Below are 16,937 nucleotides of genomic sequence, written 5' to 3' on the forward strand. Positions count from 1 at the left end.
TATTATCATAAAAATTTTACCATTCTCATTCAATAAAATGTCTTCAAAACAAAACAAAAGAATTCATTACAATTAGAACTGTGTTGTATATACAATTATACTTTATTTTGTCGATTACAGTAGGTGTTATACTTGGGTTTTTGTTTATTTTAAAGCCCTAAATTCAGCAATTATAAAATTATTATTTTAACAGTGGATGAATGCTTCAGTTTTGGAGGCAATGGGGCATAGAATAGAATGGAAGCAAACCAATGCATGTAATAATATCTTGTAATTCATTATACAGTAGCTATAACCAAGCATACCACCAACTGAAATAATCACTTTTAACCTTATAATTCAGCGGTTGAATGTAATTGCGAAGAGCTCATATTCTTGTCTTTGTAGAGAGTTAGGCTACATTTACTAGGAACTGCTTTACTAAGACGACTTCCTTTTTTAATTTCCTTTCTCACAATCACTCATTTTTCTCATACTTGCATATAATCAGAGAATACTTTACTGTCATTATTGCCATCTGTGGCCTCTCTGAAAATCCACTCTCTTCCTTCTTTTCATGACTAATAATTCAAAGTTTAAATCATCCAAGTACACACCTAAACCAGATAATAATAATAATATGCGTCTGTTTATTTATAGGCTTTTTCCATTGTTACGCTGGATGTTTTCTTTTTTTCTAGGCTTCATTGGCTATGCACCCAATCTTAAACAGATGCTTTCGGACTGGTCAGGAGCAGATAGTGACAGTGACCAACTCTTTTTCACCAAGCTATATATCAACCCGGAGAAACGAGTGAGTGTTTGGCTATAGTTTGTTGGGCATAGCGTGGTTTCCTAAAACTTTATTGCTCTGTTTTAAGATATGTTGCCCTGTTCTCAGAATGCACATTCAAGTTCACAGTTTTCAGTAATGACACATTAAATGTGTTTACACTGCGTTTTGACATTTTCTTCCCTGTCATTTCCTCTTTAGAAGTCTATAAATATAACTCTGGACAACAAGTGCAGACTGTTCCAGAATCTTCACGGAGCTCTTGGTAAGTGTATCGTTTTGTGTTCTTACAGCCCGCTTTAGAAATACAGCTGTTGGAGATTAAACTTTAAGGAGGCTTCTGCAAATTTCTCCCTAGCATCAGCTCTCTGAAGAAAAACATCCCTTTTAATGGTGCAGCGTCAGTACAGTTCTCGCTCTCTGATACCTGCTGGGATGTTTCCTCTTTCTGTAACCTTTCAGTTTAATGAGGAATCGCTAATGCAATGCTTTGCTGAGGGTCTCAAATGCTGATTGGTTTCACGTGGACTGAAGTCTTTTATTTGAGTTTAAAGCTGCGTTCTGCTCGCCTGGCAGCTGTAGTTTTGACTCACTGCCAGATTGTGGGAGGAGAGCGACTTTAGGTGGTTTAAAAAGCTTCCTTTCTCTTTCTGGATCAGAGGTATCCATTACAGATGCCCAAGGGAGATTCATTTAAACATTTATGGAGGAAATCCTTTATGAATGGGCCAGTGGATATTTATGGACATTTAACTGATCATATAACTACACAACGATTCAAACAGAATTCAGCTGCAAGTGAATGATTGTCAAATTTTAATCAGAATATTAATGATAATTTATTATTTTTTTTAATTGCATGAACAGATGAGGTCGTGCTGAAGTTTGAAGATGGACGCGTGCGAGCCAGAAATGTGCTTTACAACACTCTACCCGTTATTATCCATGGCAACGGACCCACCAAAGTAAAACTATTTTAGTGTTATGATCCAAATAACTGTAATGTAAAAGTAAGATCTTTTCTATAGCGTTCTGTCTTGTTCAGTTTAATAATAATAATAAAAAATAAATGCTGTTTCTTTCAGCTTCAGATAAACTACCTAGGGAACTATATCCCACATCTGTGGATGTTTGAGACCGGCTGCACATTATGTAACGAGGGTCTGCGACCTCTTTCTGGACTCCAGGTGGGCCTTACGTTTACTATTTTTACCATCAGTAATTTTTTTAAATTAAAATTAATCATGAAAACCATTTATAAAGGAACTGTTGTGTTTAGATTTATAGTATAGATTGTTTTATTAAATAACTTTAGTCAAATCCACTTTTACGGAGCATGAAGGGGGAAAAAGCAAGATATTGTGGCCACAAATTAAGAATTAGTTCCCATGACTAATTAATTAGTAACCAAACCAAACAGAAAAAATGTGGCCTCAAATTATTAAGTTGTGGGAACAAATTTTTAATTTATGGCCTCAATACCTATTTCTTTCTCTGCATGGCATGTGCAGGGCTCCATACATCTTGATTATTAAATATTCATGATAACAATGTAAAGATTGACAGTGTGTAGTTATTACCCGAAGGAGCTGTTTATACCTGATGTGACCCTTAAAAATGACCTACTTTAGTCAGGCTGATTCAGACATATTAAATAAATAAATAAACAAATCTAAAATTGAAATAAAAAGCTGAAATTCAATTCAGTGTTCACTGTTCACATACAATACATTGCATTAAACCAATACACATTTTTTAATTATTAAAATCATTTTTTTTTTATAATACACAAAATAATATAGAACTTTATGAACGTGACTACATTAATTTACACCAATAAAAGTCTAATTACTGCACATTTTCACTGTTTGCACCATAAGCATTCATAGACACTTCCTTAGGCAGCTAAACATACATTTCAATTGAAATGAAGCTTCAGCTAAATAATTGCTTGGTTTATGAATGGTTTGGCTGTTTTTTGTCTGCAGGAGAGTGAATATCCTGTGGTGGTCATTGGGATCTTCATCCAGCAGCCCACACCCTTCGTCACTGTGTTCTTTGAGCGCTTGCTTAACCTCAAATACCCCAAAAACCGCCTCCGATTATTCATCTATAATCAGGTAAACCATTATGTTCAGATTTATAATTCTGTGCATTTTTAACAGTTAAGTGGTAATACTTTGCAATAAGGTTTCATTGTTAACATTTGTTAACTACATCAGTTAACACGAATTTACAATGAACAATACTTGAACAGCATCTATGGTAAGTTAAATTTTTACTTATACATTTTTAACATGAATAAACAATGAACAATTATATTTTTACTAACTAACATTAACAAAAATAAATGTTAGTTCACGTTAGCTAATGCATTTGCAAATGTTAAAGGGGTCATATGATGCTATTTTCAAAACTCATGATTTTGTGTATTGGGTGTAATAGAATATGTTAGCAAGCTTTAATGTTCAAAAAATGCATTATTTTTCACGTACTGTTCATTATTGCAGATCCTCTATGCACAGTCGTTCTAAAATGTCAAGTCAAGTCACCTTTATTTATATAGCGCTTTTAACAATACAGATTGTGTCAAAGCAACTTTGCAGCATTAAATAGGAAAACAGTGTCAATAATACAAAATGACAATAGTAAACACTCAATGTTCAGTTAAAGGCAGTTCATCATTGAATTCAGTGATGTCATCATCCAGCTCAGTTCAGTTTAAATAGTATCTGTGCAATCAAGTCGACGATATCGCTGGAAATTAAGTGTCCCCAACTAAGCAAGCCAGAGGCGACAGCGGCAAGGAACCAAAACTCCATCGGTGACAGAAGGAAGAAAAAACGTTGGGAAAAACCAGGCTCAGTCGGGGGCCAGCTCTCCTCTGACCAGACGAAACCAGCAGTTCAATTCCAGGCTGCAGCAAAGTCAGATTGTGCAGAGGACTCAACTGGTTCCTGTGGTCTTGTCCCGGTGGCCGTCTAGGATTTGTTGAAAAAAATGTGTCGATTTCTACAAAGCCCCTCCTTCCAAAAGCGCAGTGTGCTCTGATTGGCCAGCTGACCCAGTGCGTTGTCATTGGCCGAACATCTCAAGCGTGTGTTGGAAATGTAATGCCCCTTACCATAATCATGAGCTTTAGCTTCCAAAGCAATGATAAGAACAGTTAATAATGCCGTCAGTTTTACTATATCACAACAGGCTCTACTCGAGCGTCCAGTGTGACGCAGAACATGTAGTGAATCATGTTTGTCGTCTTTTCGCCGCCAGTTATATTCAGAGAACAGAGGATACTACGTTTGTAAACATAAATCCATCTCTGTCTGCATTTGTGATCGTAAGAACGACAAACAGTAAGCATTACTCTACACTTCACCAAACTCAGCATTTGAACAGTCAATAGCAAATTATAAAACTTACTTACGGGCTCTGATTCAGAAGCGCCAGATTGTCCGAGCAAAGTTGGAATTGCCCCATATTTTAGAAACAGCCTTTCTGCACAGCCGGCCTTGTGCTCTCCCAGGTTCAGGAAACTTTGCTGCTCACACTCGAACATTTGGGTTGTACTGTTCTGGAACAGTGTTGTAAATAAATGTTAACCACTGACTCCTAATTGCGTCCACTTTCGGAAAGGCCAAAAAAGTGCTTTTGCTTCCGCATAGAAACACAAAGCGTCTCCACGGCATGGCGGCAACAACAGTACTGTGATACCTGAAACCACGCCTTCTTGCTTTGCGTATCCATTTGGGTGGTATTATGCAAATATGTCCACATAGTGACTTAGATATGTGAGGCGTTTTCGGCCGATCTGGATCAGCCTTCTCTTTTAGACAGAAAAATTCCTTTTGTGGGAGACTTTGAGCTCTGTAACTTTGCCGATCTTATACATGCACAAACAGCTACAAAACACACTAAAGTAAAAGGAAAACATGCAAACGCATCATATGACCTCTTTAATAAATGGGACCTTATTGTAAAGTGTTACCAATTAAGTTCTTAAAATGGTGACAGTCCTTATTTATTATTATATAGACATCTATCTATCTAAGATCAGTATTAGGGAACTGATACGCCTGTCCTGTTGAGTGTCTTTTCATAAGTTGGGTCTTCATTAAAGGCGGATCAGATTAGATTCACATGGACCTTGTATATATTAATGAATCGCCTACATTGATGTTCATTACTGTAATTCTTCATGGATGTTTTTTTTTTTATGTTCAGTATATACCGTGAAGGACAATCCTTTTGATTCATGTCTTTTGCAGGAATTACATCACGAACCACACATACGCACATTTCTGGAGTATCACGAGTCTGAATACCAGGGTGTGAAGCTGATTGGACCAGAGGAGGATATAGATCCTGTGACCTCACGTAATATTGGCTTGTGAGTGGCCTTTTTAAATACAATAGTTATTTTTTAATACTTCAACGTCCATAACTGGTGAACATAGGCCCTGTCCACACGAACGCAGTTATTTTTAAAACCGCAGCTTTTTCTACGCAGTTTGGCCGTTCGTCCACACGCAAACGCAGCACCAGGTCACTGAAACTGGACATTTTTGAAAACGCCTGCCAGGGTGAAGATTTTCAAAAACTCCGGTTGCAGTGTTATCGTGTAGACAGCGAAACCGGAGTTTTTGGCTTGTGACGTCGGTGCCTGCGCTGTTATCTCCGCCTACTGGAGACTTTTTCAGGCTTCTAATTGGCCAACATGGCTTTACGGTTGAGATTATATCGCCACCTGTTGGTTTGGCATGCTCTTGACAGTGCTTCATAGCATGCATTTGCGTTTTCATGTGGACAGAGATTTTTTTAAAAACGGAAGAAGAAAAAACTTGAATGGCTCCTCTATGCTTTGAATATTCCATTGATTTCTTTTTTTCTTTTTCGTTGCAGCGATATGTGTCGAGACGACATTGATTGTGAATACTTCTTCAGCATAGATGTGGACGTGGTTTTAAAGAATGAAGACATGCTTAGAATCTTAATTGAGCTCAATAAGTAAGTGAAGTAGTAAGACTTGGGAAGAAATGAAAGTACTTGACAAATGAAGGCAAATATGTTTTCTTTGTTGAGTTCATGTCCCCTATTGAAATATAGTAATGGCTTTAAAGATATATTTCAGGTTTTGAAATAATGAACCTGTATGGATAGCATCTGTTTGTAAGCATGCACAAATATTGCACGTACAATAATGTACTTGCCATGCAAACCTGTGGAGGATGCCTGATATTGATGCCTTCAAAGCCTTTTTTCTTTGATTCTAATCATTGTTTTTATGAACCTCACAGGCCTTTCATTGCACCAATGATGACCAAACCCGGGCGTCTGTGGACAAACTTCTGGGGTGCGCTCAGTGCCGACGGGTACTACGCCAGGTCAGAGGATTACATGGACATAGTTAAAGGACGCCGCATGTAAGTTGGTGTTTAGTTCGTTTCATTTGTTCTGTGAAATCACTGAGAATCCACAGAGATATTGTTGTTGGAAGGAGGTCTGGTATGTTGAGTGTATTTCACTGCTCTAAAAATATGAAGCAGTCTTTGAAATGCATCAAACTGGGGCAAATGGCAAACATGTGACTGTTCTCCGGTGCCTCCACAGGGGTTTGTGGAATGTGCCATACGTCTCTCACATATTCCTGATAAAAGCCGATACATTGAGGACTGATCTCAAAGATCCTGACCTGTTTGAATCTGCAACGCTTGATCCGGATATGGCCTTCTGCTCCAAAGTTCGAAACAAGGTCAGACATTACACTCAAATCACCAGAAGAAATAAAATACATTCAAACCAACTGTATTCACAGTCAATGTCGTCGGTTTTGTGATAGTTGTTCTTGAGTCCTGCCTTGGTCCTGAGCAGTTCCCCCCCAAAAAAATCCCCCAGCTCCTGCACATTCTTTGGTTTTCCAGCATCTTCTGCATATTTGAACCTTTTCCAGCAGTGACTGTATGATTTTGAGATCCATCTTTTCACACTGAGGACAAATGTGCAGGAGCTGGGGGATTTTTCTGAAGAACAGCAGGCAGTTGAACTGTTCAGAACCAACGCAGGACTCATGAACAACTATCACAAAACATAAAAACAGTCATGGATCATCCAGGAAACGACACACAGTATTAAGATTTGTAAACTTTTGAACGGGGTCATTTTTATAAATTTTCTTGTGGTGTATATAAACATCTGTTATGTGAAATAGCTTATTCAGGACAGTACTAAATAAAAAATAACATGCAATTTTCATGAGCTCTCTTATTTTGTTAAAATTATTAACATATTTGCATATTCTGCAAGGGGTATGAAGGTTCATATGCTCACTGATGCTCAAGAAGGAAAAACCATGCATTAAGAGCCGCGAGTGAAAACCTTTTGAATTTGAAGATCAGGGTAAATTTGACTTATTTTGTCTTCTGAGAAACATGTAACTAATCTTCTGTAGCCTCTGAAGGGCAGTACTAAAAGAAAAAAAGATGATATTTAGGCAAAATAAGAAAAATGTACACATCTCCATTCTGTTCAAAAGTTTTCACCCCCGGCTCTTAATGCATGGTTTTTCCTTACACACACACATATATACACACACACACATATATACACACACACACATATATACACACATACACATATACACACACACACATATATACACACACACATATACATATACACATATATATACATATACATATATATATGAAATGTATCTTCTTTTTTTTTTTCCAATCCTAGGGTGTCTTCATGTTCGTAACAAATATGCACACTTTCGGTCGAGTTTTATCGACTGAAAATTACCAGACAAACCACTTGCACAATGATCTCTGGCAGATCTTTGAAAACCCTGTGGTAAGATAAAAATCACAGCAACATTTAATTGAATATTATACAAGGCATTAATGCTTTATTGTTAGTTTACTCGTTGTTTTTGCCTTATTGTTCTTTCATTTTTTTCTCTGGAACAGGAATGGGAGGAAAGATACATTCATGAGAATTATTCCAAAGTTTTGAGAGATGGTCTTATAGAAATGGTGAGTATTCACCTAAATCATTATAATAGCAGAATTTTCTGAAGATTATAGTTAGTTTGTAATACTACATACTGTATAAGATTATAGTCCTGTCTTTGAGAATATATAAACTATTCTACCTTTCAAAAGCTTCAGCAATTTTTTAAAGAAATTTATACTTTTGTTCAGCAAAGATGCATTAAATTAATCAAAAGTGACAGTAAAGACTTTTATAGTGTTACACAATATTTCTATTTCAAATGTGAACTTTCTGTTCATCAAATAATCATATATAATAAATATTAAGCAGAACTGTTTTCAACATTGATAATAAAAAAAAAGGTTTCTTGAGCAGCAAATCAGCATATTAGAATGATTTCTGAAAGATCATGTGACACTGATGCTGAAAATTCAGCTTTGCTCACAGGAATAAATTACATTTTACAATATATTACAGTAGAAAACTGTTGTCTTAAATTGTAATATTATTTCACAGTATTACTGTTTTTATAAATGGTGAGCATCAGGACAAAACTCGCTGCCGTAATGCTAAAGTGTTGTATTTGGTTGTCAGGGTGCTTCTTTGAGGTTACAGAGGTGATCTGTTGTTTTAAGCATTTTGCTACATGGTACTGTGTGGTTTTTAGATGACTGCATCCTGGCCCAAGTAAAAAGAGAGCATCCCCAATCTCTTAGAAATGACTCAGGTCCCTCCTTCAATGGTATTTAAAACTTAGGTTTAGAGTTTGTTTACATCGCCAAACCTAAAGAGGAGCGATAGTAACAGCGATGGCAAGCACAACAAATGCTTTTGAGTCATTGGTAAAGTCATTATAATGTAAAACTTCTTTGTAATTCTCTGTGTAGCCGTGCCCTGATGTGTACTGGTTCCCTGTTTTCACCGACGTGGCCTGCAAACATCTCATTGAAGAGATGGAACATTTTGGCCAGTGGTCAGGAGGTAGAAATGTGGTATGTTGTTGTTGCTGTTGTTTTTCTGTTTCATCCCAATGCTATTTTGCCTTACCTTACAATCTATTTGAGCATGATTACGATTTCTTTTGCTTTTAGGACAAAAGGATCCTAGGCGGATATGAAAATGTCCCCACTGTTGATATCCACATGAATCAGGTGGGCTACGATAAAGAATGGCAGAAGTTCCTTTTGGATTATGCAGCGCCGGTCACTGAGAAAATGTATCCAGGGTACTACACAACGGTAAGCCTTACTTTGTTCTCCTGACATCGAAGAAGTAATTACTGAAGTTAAAGTTACAGTAAAGACATTTATAATGGTACAAAAGATTTCAATTTCAAATAAATGCTGTTCTTCTAAACTTTCTATTCATATAAGAATCATAAACAAATGGTTTCCTCAAAAATATGAAGTTAACAAAATCTGCTTTCAATATTGATAATAATAAGAACCATAATAACCAATAATAATTGATGATACATGAGCAGCAAATCAGCATATTATAATGATTTCTGAAGGATCATAAAGAAGTAATGATGCTGAAAATTCAGCTTTGCATCACAGAAATAAATTACATTTTACAATATATTCCCATAGAAAACAGCTATTTTAAATTGTAATAATATTTCACAATATTAGTATTTTTACTGTATTTTTGATTAAATAAAAGCAGCCTTGGTGAGCATAAGACTCTTTCAAAAACGTTACGAATCCTAATTTTTTAAACTTTTGCATGTCAACACGAAGCAGCATTCACAATCTATTTCACTGCCATAAATGTGACATATTTACAGTGAAACCATATATTTGAGATACTCCAGAATTCTTTTATTATGAGAATTCTTCGTTATGTTCCAGAATGGAGATCTTTCTTTGGGCAGTGAATGCTGCATGATTACTGCATCTGTGTGTGTGTTTGTCTCCTGCAGGCTCAGTTTGATCTGGCGTTTGTAGTCAGATATAAACCTGATGAACAACCCGCATTAAGACCACATCATGACGCCTCTACTTTCACTATCAATATTGCGCTCAATCAAGTGGGCATTGACTATCAGGTGAGTGAAAACATGGCTGTGATGCTTGGCTCTGCTATACACCGTTTTCTTTTTGTTAAATGCCTTTTGTTAAGCGTCTTATTTAAAGTGCATTTTTATATTGTTCTAATCGATAATCTTGTTTTCCTGGTGAGCGTGAATCATGGTTTGTTACTGTTTCGTTCAGTTGTCTAAAAGCAAATTACACTCCCCATAGAACAAATTAAAAAAACAATTTTGCTTAGTATTTTGATTAGTGTTTTATAGTATTCATAGTATGTGCAGAACATACTGGCTAGCTTTACTGAGTGCAGAAATTATTGTGAGTTTTATACATTTTTTTGGTGTTATTAAAATATTATATTAAAGCTAATTTAGCTTTTGTTTGTGGTGAAATTAAGTTGTAAAAAGCCAAAAAAATATGGTTTTAACTTTTAACATAAAATTATACATTTTGGCTTGTGTCTAAAGAAAATATTGATTTAGTATGGTACACTGCAAAAAAGAGGAAACACAGTTGTCCGATTTAGTTGTTGTCATATTATTTGTGATCTACACAACCAAACTGTGTTTCTCTTCTAAACTTGAATTATTCGCTTTTAAATTAGTTTATTTAAAATGTTGAAATACCTGAAACTGTACTGCATGCTTTGCATGGGACTTAATGGGGGGAGTACGAATTCTAAAATGAAGTTTTTTTTTTTTTTCTTGTGTTTTTTATGAGAAAAAGTCTTATTTTATTTTAGAGGCATTTCAGTTCCTTTGCTTAGGGTACATAAAGACCATGCCTTTGCTGCTTTACTTAAAGAGCAGACTTTGTAAACAACAGCTTGCTAGCATTACCTTCATAATTCATTGATGTGACAGAAAATATATATAAAAATGAATGATTAAAAAAATATAATTTGAGAAAAACATAAATTTGGCTGTAACAAATTTAAGTATTTTTATAAGTATAAAGTATAATTTTTTTCAGTGTAGTTTAATGCAATTTATTATTATTTATATACAGAACCTAATCTACAGTATTATAAACATATAGCTACTTCATATCGTAAATGTGACGTATGCAAACTGTTGGTTTGTAAAATGTTGATGTCGTAACACAGCAGCATGTCTTGACCTGCAGCTCTCCTGAAAGCTTGAGACCTGGAGATACTGAAATATTCCAACTGTTGGAACATGAACAGGTCTTCCAGGAAGGTCTTTTAGGAAGGTCTTTTTTTTTGTTAAAAATTTTTTTTAATGTAAATTATTATTGTAAATTTTTTTTCTATGTATCCTAATTATCTCCTTTTTGTGGAAGCCTGTTTCTGCCACTGAGTAAAAAATAAAAAGTGTAGTTGTGACTTTTTATCTCACAATTTTGACTTTTTTCTCAGAATTGTGTTTTCTCTCAATTTTAACTTGCAGCTGTGAGTTATAAAGTCAGACTTGCATGATAAAGTTCTAATTGCGTGTTATAAAGTCAGAATTGTGAGACATAAACTCACAACTCTGTGAAATAGTCATAAGTGCGAGATTTAAACTGAAATGAAATGAAATTCAGACTTTTTTTCTCAGAATTGTGATTTTTATATCTCGACCAATTGCGAGACAAAATATGGAATAGAGTCAGAATTACGAGAGGTTACATTCACAATTGCAAGGAAAAAGCCAGAAATGTGAGGGAAAAAAAAGTCACAATTACCCTTTTTTTTTTTTTTTCAGTGGCAGAAATGGGCTTCCATACCTTCTTCGTGCTTGTAAAGTGAAACAATTACCTTTAAAGGGGTGCTATTATGCTTTTTCAACTTTAGTTAGTCTGTAATGTTGCTGTTTGAGCATAAAAAAGATTTGCAAAGTTACAAAGTTCAAAGTCCACTTCAAAAGGAGATATTTTATTTAACAGAAATCACTTTTCAAAAACTACAACGAACAACTCGTTTGGACTACAATGCATATTTTCTGGGATTTGTGATATCACAAATATCGACGAATGGGACGAGACCTGGTTGAGCTGCACTAGAGAAGGCAACGAGTGTTATCACTATGTCGGAGACACGCTAGCTTTCCCAAGGCAGACGAACTTTACAAAGTTCAAAGTCCACTTCAAAAGGAGATATTTTATTTAACAGAAATCACTTTTCATATTTATACAGAAGCTCGCAGGTGGCTATGGTAAGGGGCGTGACATTTTCCAACCAGGCGCCGAGGCTGGGCACTCCTGCACCCTGGACGCCTCACTCACTACCACGAGGGTCTGCCCACCGTAGAGGGGGTCAGATACATCTCTGTCTCATTTGTGGACCCTTGAACTACTTTGTATTGGAAACTTGAATTTGCTTTGAATTCAGAAGACTCTAGAACAGTGTTTCTCAACCCTGGTCCTGGGCGCCCCCCAACACTGCACATTTTGTATGTCTCCCTTATCTGACACACACATTTCAGGTCCTGGAGTTTCTTTTAATGAGCTAATGAGTTGAATCAGGTGTGTTTGATTAGGGAGACACCCAAAATGTGCAGTGCTGGGGGGCGCCCAGGACCAGGGTTGAGAAACACTGTTCTAGAATAATCAAATAATAAACAAGAACATGTTGACACAGTGCCTTACATTGTGACTATGCCAGTGTATATATATATTTTCCATATGTTTTGTTACGTAAAAGCATCTTTTGATAACGATCGATGAATGTCGAAAGCAGTTTGACAGATCACTATGCAATATGTGACTTATATGCAATGACATTTCACTCGTTTATTTATTGTCATGTATTGAAGGGATTATTCCATACAGATGATGTGGATGTGTTTCAATAATGGATCTGTCCTTGCTTTGACATTCACAGGTTTATGGAGTTGTTTTCTTTATTGATGCCCCTCAAGCAATTGGTGCTGCTGTTTGAAAACAGTCTAACATATGGTTTGTTTTCTTACTGCTTAATATTGCTAGTTAAGAGATTTTTTGTTTATGGATCGGTCATGTCATGAGTTTTGGAAGAAAAAAGAAGAGAAAAATTGTAATGGTTAAAGGTATATAATTATTATGTCACCCAAAAATGGAAATCCTGTCATCATTTTTAAGCTGTATTCACAAAAGAAGCAGTAGTACCTGTGTTGTCTGCCATTTTACTTTTTTTTTTAAAGCAGAGTTCTTTAATTTATCATCTGAAAATACGTTTTTAGCTCTGTTATGAAACTGAATCCTTACCATAATCCATGCATTTACTGATTTAGGGGGGGGGAAATCAATGTAGCATAACAACATATTCACTTTCTTGGGAGCTTCTGGCAAAATGTCAGGCCTTGTTACCCTGAAAGTTTCATTGGTCAAGTATGGGTCTAAATTAGGAGTTTTTGTTTCACTTTTAGTGTATAATTAAAATAAAAGAACTGTTAACGTTTCTACATTAATCTTTAATATGTTTCTGAGTGTTATTTTAGAAAATGTAAATCTATACGTTACATAGTCACGTGCTACCTGTGACTTTTCGATGTTCACAGTTGTTTTAATTACTAAGAATATTGTCAGAGCTGGGTAGATTATTTACAAATTGTAATGCGTTACTGATTCCAAATTGCATGACAAAAATTGTAGTTAGTAACGTATTCCATTACATTACACATTTTAGGTAATATAATCAGACTAGTTTTTGATTACTTTTGACCTAACTCATTTATCACATTGTTTTTAATAGTATAATACTGTACCATATTGATATAAAAATACAAATTTGAAGAAAATATATTCCATTCGTTGTTATTAACAACATGAAGCGTACTAAACATGACATTACGTCAAGGTTTAGCAAACGAGTTTGTGATGGAACTGCAGGAGGTTCGTGAGTTTAATGAAAAGCTAATAATTAGCCTAATTGCATCATAAAAATGTGAAAATAAATTTGAAAATAAATCAAAATAAAACACGTAATAAAAAAAGAAATATTTTATTTGTTTACCTGCATGTCACGTGACCATAACCAACACCAGACAAACGTGGACAAGCAAATGCGATACTTTATTATTAAAATATTTTAAAATCTCAGGGGTACTTCAAGTAAATATATTAGGTGAAAGAAGATCAAATTACAAAAAAAAGTTTGTGAATTTGTGCATTTTAAAGGATTTCAAGTTTTCCTTTCTCTTTGGAGTGTTACAAGCTCTTGGTAAGACAAAAGCCTTCCAAACACATAGGCTACATGGTTAAATATAATTCAAATAAAAATTGTGTTCATCATTGATGCAAATCCAGTGATCAAATGCGGTGTCTTCCACAAAACTGGAAAACTTTTTTGAATGTATATAAGCAGTATTTTAGAAAGGAACATAAGATGAAAAAGAGGAATTAGGGAAAATCGAAAAATGATGAATAATTTATTGCTATTGTGTGAATAATATGTAATCATGTAATCCATAAAAAGTAACTGTAGTCTGATTACGAGTATTTTAAAATGTAATTGAATCTAATTACAAGTACTTAATTTTTGGAATCTGTCTGATTACATGCAATCAGTTACTATCCAGCTCTGAATAATGACAGTGTCGGGGAGGTTACTTTGGAAATGTAATAGGTTACAGATTACAAGTTACCCTATTTAAAATGTAATAGTAGTGTAACTCTTTCAATTACTTTATTAAAGTAATCTAACGGATTACTTGTGATTACTTTTTTAAATTTTTAATGAATGTTTATTTGCCTCAGATAAAAAAGGTTTAAATGCTTAGGTTGGGGACATGCAAAATAATTAAAAGTTCTCTCCTGAACTGCACCTTCACTTCCATTTTTCTTTTCAGTCTCTTTATTTTGCCTTGATATCTATCTCTCTCATGACTTTAATACTCAAGATTTAACAAAACTATACTTTCTAAATTGCCTACATGTCAAAATTAGTACATCACTACAATATCTTTATAGAAAAATCCTACTGAACATGAGTCATGTTTTTCCCTTACAAAAATTAACCATGCTTTTATTATTGTAAAAGTACAGTAGCATGTGTTTTTTTTTTTTTTGCAAATGGATTACCGTTTGTATTTATTTTTACTACAAATGCCATGGTTAAACTATGCTTAGTGTAGCAAAAATCATGGTTAATTTGTGGTTACCATGGTTTAACAATAGTAACCATTGTCTTTGGATTTATAGTAAAATCATGTTAATTTTCGTAAGGGTTGTGTGGTTGTCTGCCCTAGCTCTCCCTAAACCTATTATAAAATATGATTATTTGTCTGCTAAATTACTACTGTAACATTACAATAGATAATAATGATGTCCTTTATACAGTATTTTGAGTGATGACTGATCTCTCGCATTGATCCAGTGGTTCCCAAACCTGTCCTGGAGGCCCCCCTGCCCTGCACTTTTTGTATGTCTCTCTTACCCAACACACCTGATTCCACTCATCAGCTCATTAGTAGAGACTGCAAGAACTTAATTGGGTGTGTCTGATTAGGGAGACATACAAAATGTGCAGGGCAGGGGGTCCTCCAGGACAGGTTTGGGAACCACTGGATCCAAACCGTTTGGCGAAGCATTGCCAGTTACAACTAACTTAACCGATTCATGATTTATTAGAGATTTAACTATCGAATGGCGAATTCGGAAATAATCGCTTTAGTACATTCGGCAGGCAATTATACAATAATAATATTAAAATAGTGGGCCAAATCGGCTGCCAGGCCACCGGGAATTGTCCCGGTTCTCCCGATGGCCAGTCCGCGCCTGATTTCCACAGACACGCAAAAAGCAGGATTCATATATTGTCTTTTTGCGGCTTAATATTCACAGACACTAGTCCATATCGCATTTTGATTCAAGTGTACTGACCTACTCTTGATTTATTCGTCCAAAATGTGGCCTATTCCGTCCGCGTTAGGCTATATTAGGAATTCCGTTTTTATGACTGGATTCTACGAACCAGTCTGTGTTTTCCGCATCGCGGAAATTATAGGGCCGTATGTCTCAGAGTAGTCAGTGCAATTTGGGAAAGAAATCAATTAAATCTGTATCTGGATGTGTGTAAATATTCAAATGTAATCCCCTTTGTAATCGTTAACATTTTCATAAGTAACTGTAATTTAATTACACATTTTTTCTTAGTAACTGTAACTGATTACAGTTACATTTATTTTGTAATTAAATTACGTAACGCCGTTACATGTAACTAGTTACTCCCCAACACTGAATATTGATACTATCAATATTAAATATTAAAATTCAAGAATGTGTGCGGTGGATTTCTGGTTGTATGTCATGTACAAATCCTAGCTTTAACAGACAGATTTCACTAAAAAAAACCGTCCTAAAATATGAACGCGGCCCCTGAAGACTGAAGGCGTTCTTTTGTCAAACAAAAACCGTCGCGCTTCGATTACGTAAGCACCTAGACAACGGTAGGAGCGACCAGTAATGGCGACCACATAACAGCGGAGTTATCAGCCAGATGAGGAATACTTCGCTGAAAACGCGTATTTGTGTGAAACGTCAAGCTGAAAACACATCATATTGATGTCGAAAACATACATCAGCCTTTCATGCCTCTTGTAAGATTGCTTTCACGCCCATGTTTGATGCCTAACAGTCCGATGAATAGTGCGTGAACATTTATTTCGTTGTTATTACGGATCTTCAACAGCTGTCTTCGGAGAAAGCTGCTCTTCCAGAAGAGGATTTTGGGAGTTCATTACGACGACATCGCTGGATCAACATGCTTCAGGGCGGTTATAAGATATAATCACTCCGCCCTTGCTGGTAAACATATTTGATTATAAAATATACAATCATAAATATTAAACTGTAGCTGTGCATGTCAGGTGTATAATTTAACCCTGCCTCCTTCAGTTTTTTAGGAATATTTTAACGTTTTTAACGTTAGATAAGTGAAAGGTGATAGTAGGATTACATCATTTACGTTAGACTAGCCTATTCCGTCTGATCCAGTTTATATATTTATATATATATATATATATATATATATATACATTCATTCATACATAGATATTATAAAATATTCTCTATTTACTTTATGACAGCAAGTACAGCAAGAAAGAGTAAAGGGGCGGGGCGGGGCCCTTTTCTATTTTAACCAATCAGAATCGCGCGTCCCTTGTCCATCATTTTGCGTATTCGGTATTACTCGCATGGGATTGGGTAACATGTCTTTGGGG

The 16,937-nt window shown here is 35.4% G+C and overlaps 2 protein-coding genes across 3 annotated transcripts in view; both read left to right on the forward strand.

The window, feature by feature from the left end:
- LOC107710769 (procollagen-lysine,2-oxoglutarate 5-dioxygenase 1-like) overlaps positions 1–12,178 on the forward strand; it is an 18,112-nt gene extending 5,934 nt beyond the window's left edge. Inside the window, exons 6-21 of the mRNA XM_016515617.1 lie at positions 681–793; positions 974–1,037; positions 1,640–1,737; positions 1,858–1,959; positions 2,761–2,892; positions 5,038–5,159; positions 5,672–5,776; positions 6,067–6,192; positions 6,380–6,521; positions 7,508–7,621; positions 7,738–7,803; positions 8,650–8,754; positions 8,854–9,000; positions 9,687–9,812; positions 11,205–11,206; positions 11,979–12,178. Coding sequence (XP_016371103.1) covers positions 681–793; positions 974–1,037; positions 1,640–1,737; positions 1,858–1,959; positions 2,761–2,892; positions 5,038–5,159; positions 5,672–5,776; positions 6,067–6,192; positions 6,380–6,521; positions 7,508–7,621; positions 7,738–7,803; positions 8,650–8,754; positions 8,854–9,000; positions 9,687–9,812; positions 11,205–11,206; positions 11,979–12,087 — 1,673 coding nt within the window. The 3' untranslated portion in view covers positions 12,088–12,178. The remainder of the gene's footprint in view (positions 1–680; positions 794–973; positions 1,038–1,639; positions 1,738–1,857; positions 1,960–2,760; positions 2,893–5,037; positions 5,160–5,671; positions 5,777–6,066; positions 6,193–6,379; positions 6,522–7,507; positions 7,622–7,737; positions 7,804–8,649; positions 8,755–8,853; positions 9,001–9,686; positions 9,813–11,204; positions 11,207–11,978) is intronic.
- A 3,988-nt stretch (positions 12,179–16,166) lies between these two features.
- Positions 16,167–16,937, forward strand: part of LOC107710790 (mitofusin-2-like) — a 34,339-nt gene continuing 33,568 nt past the window's right edge. Inside the window, exons 1-2 of one of the 2 annotated variants that reach the window (XM_016515639.1) lie at positions 16,167–16,313; positions 16,406–16,521. The gene's annotated coding sequence lies outside the window, so the exon portion shown is untranslated. Of the gene's footprint in view, positions 16,314–16,339; positions 16,522–16,937 lie in introns of those variants that run through there. The other variant, XM_016515638.1, reaches the window with a different exon arrangement.

This window comes from Sinocyclocheilus rhinocerous, unplaced genomic scaffold (assembly GCF_001515625.1).
Source record: "Sinocyclocheilus rhinocerous isolate Xijiao unplaced genomic scaffold, SAMN03320098_v1.1 scaffold1048, whole genome shotgun sequence".
Lineage (NCBI taxonomy): Eukaryota > Metazoa > Chordata > Actinopteri > Cypriniformes > Cyprinidae > Sinocyclocheilus > Sinocyclocheilus rhinocerous.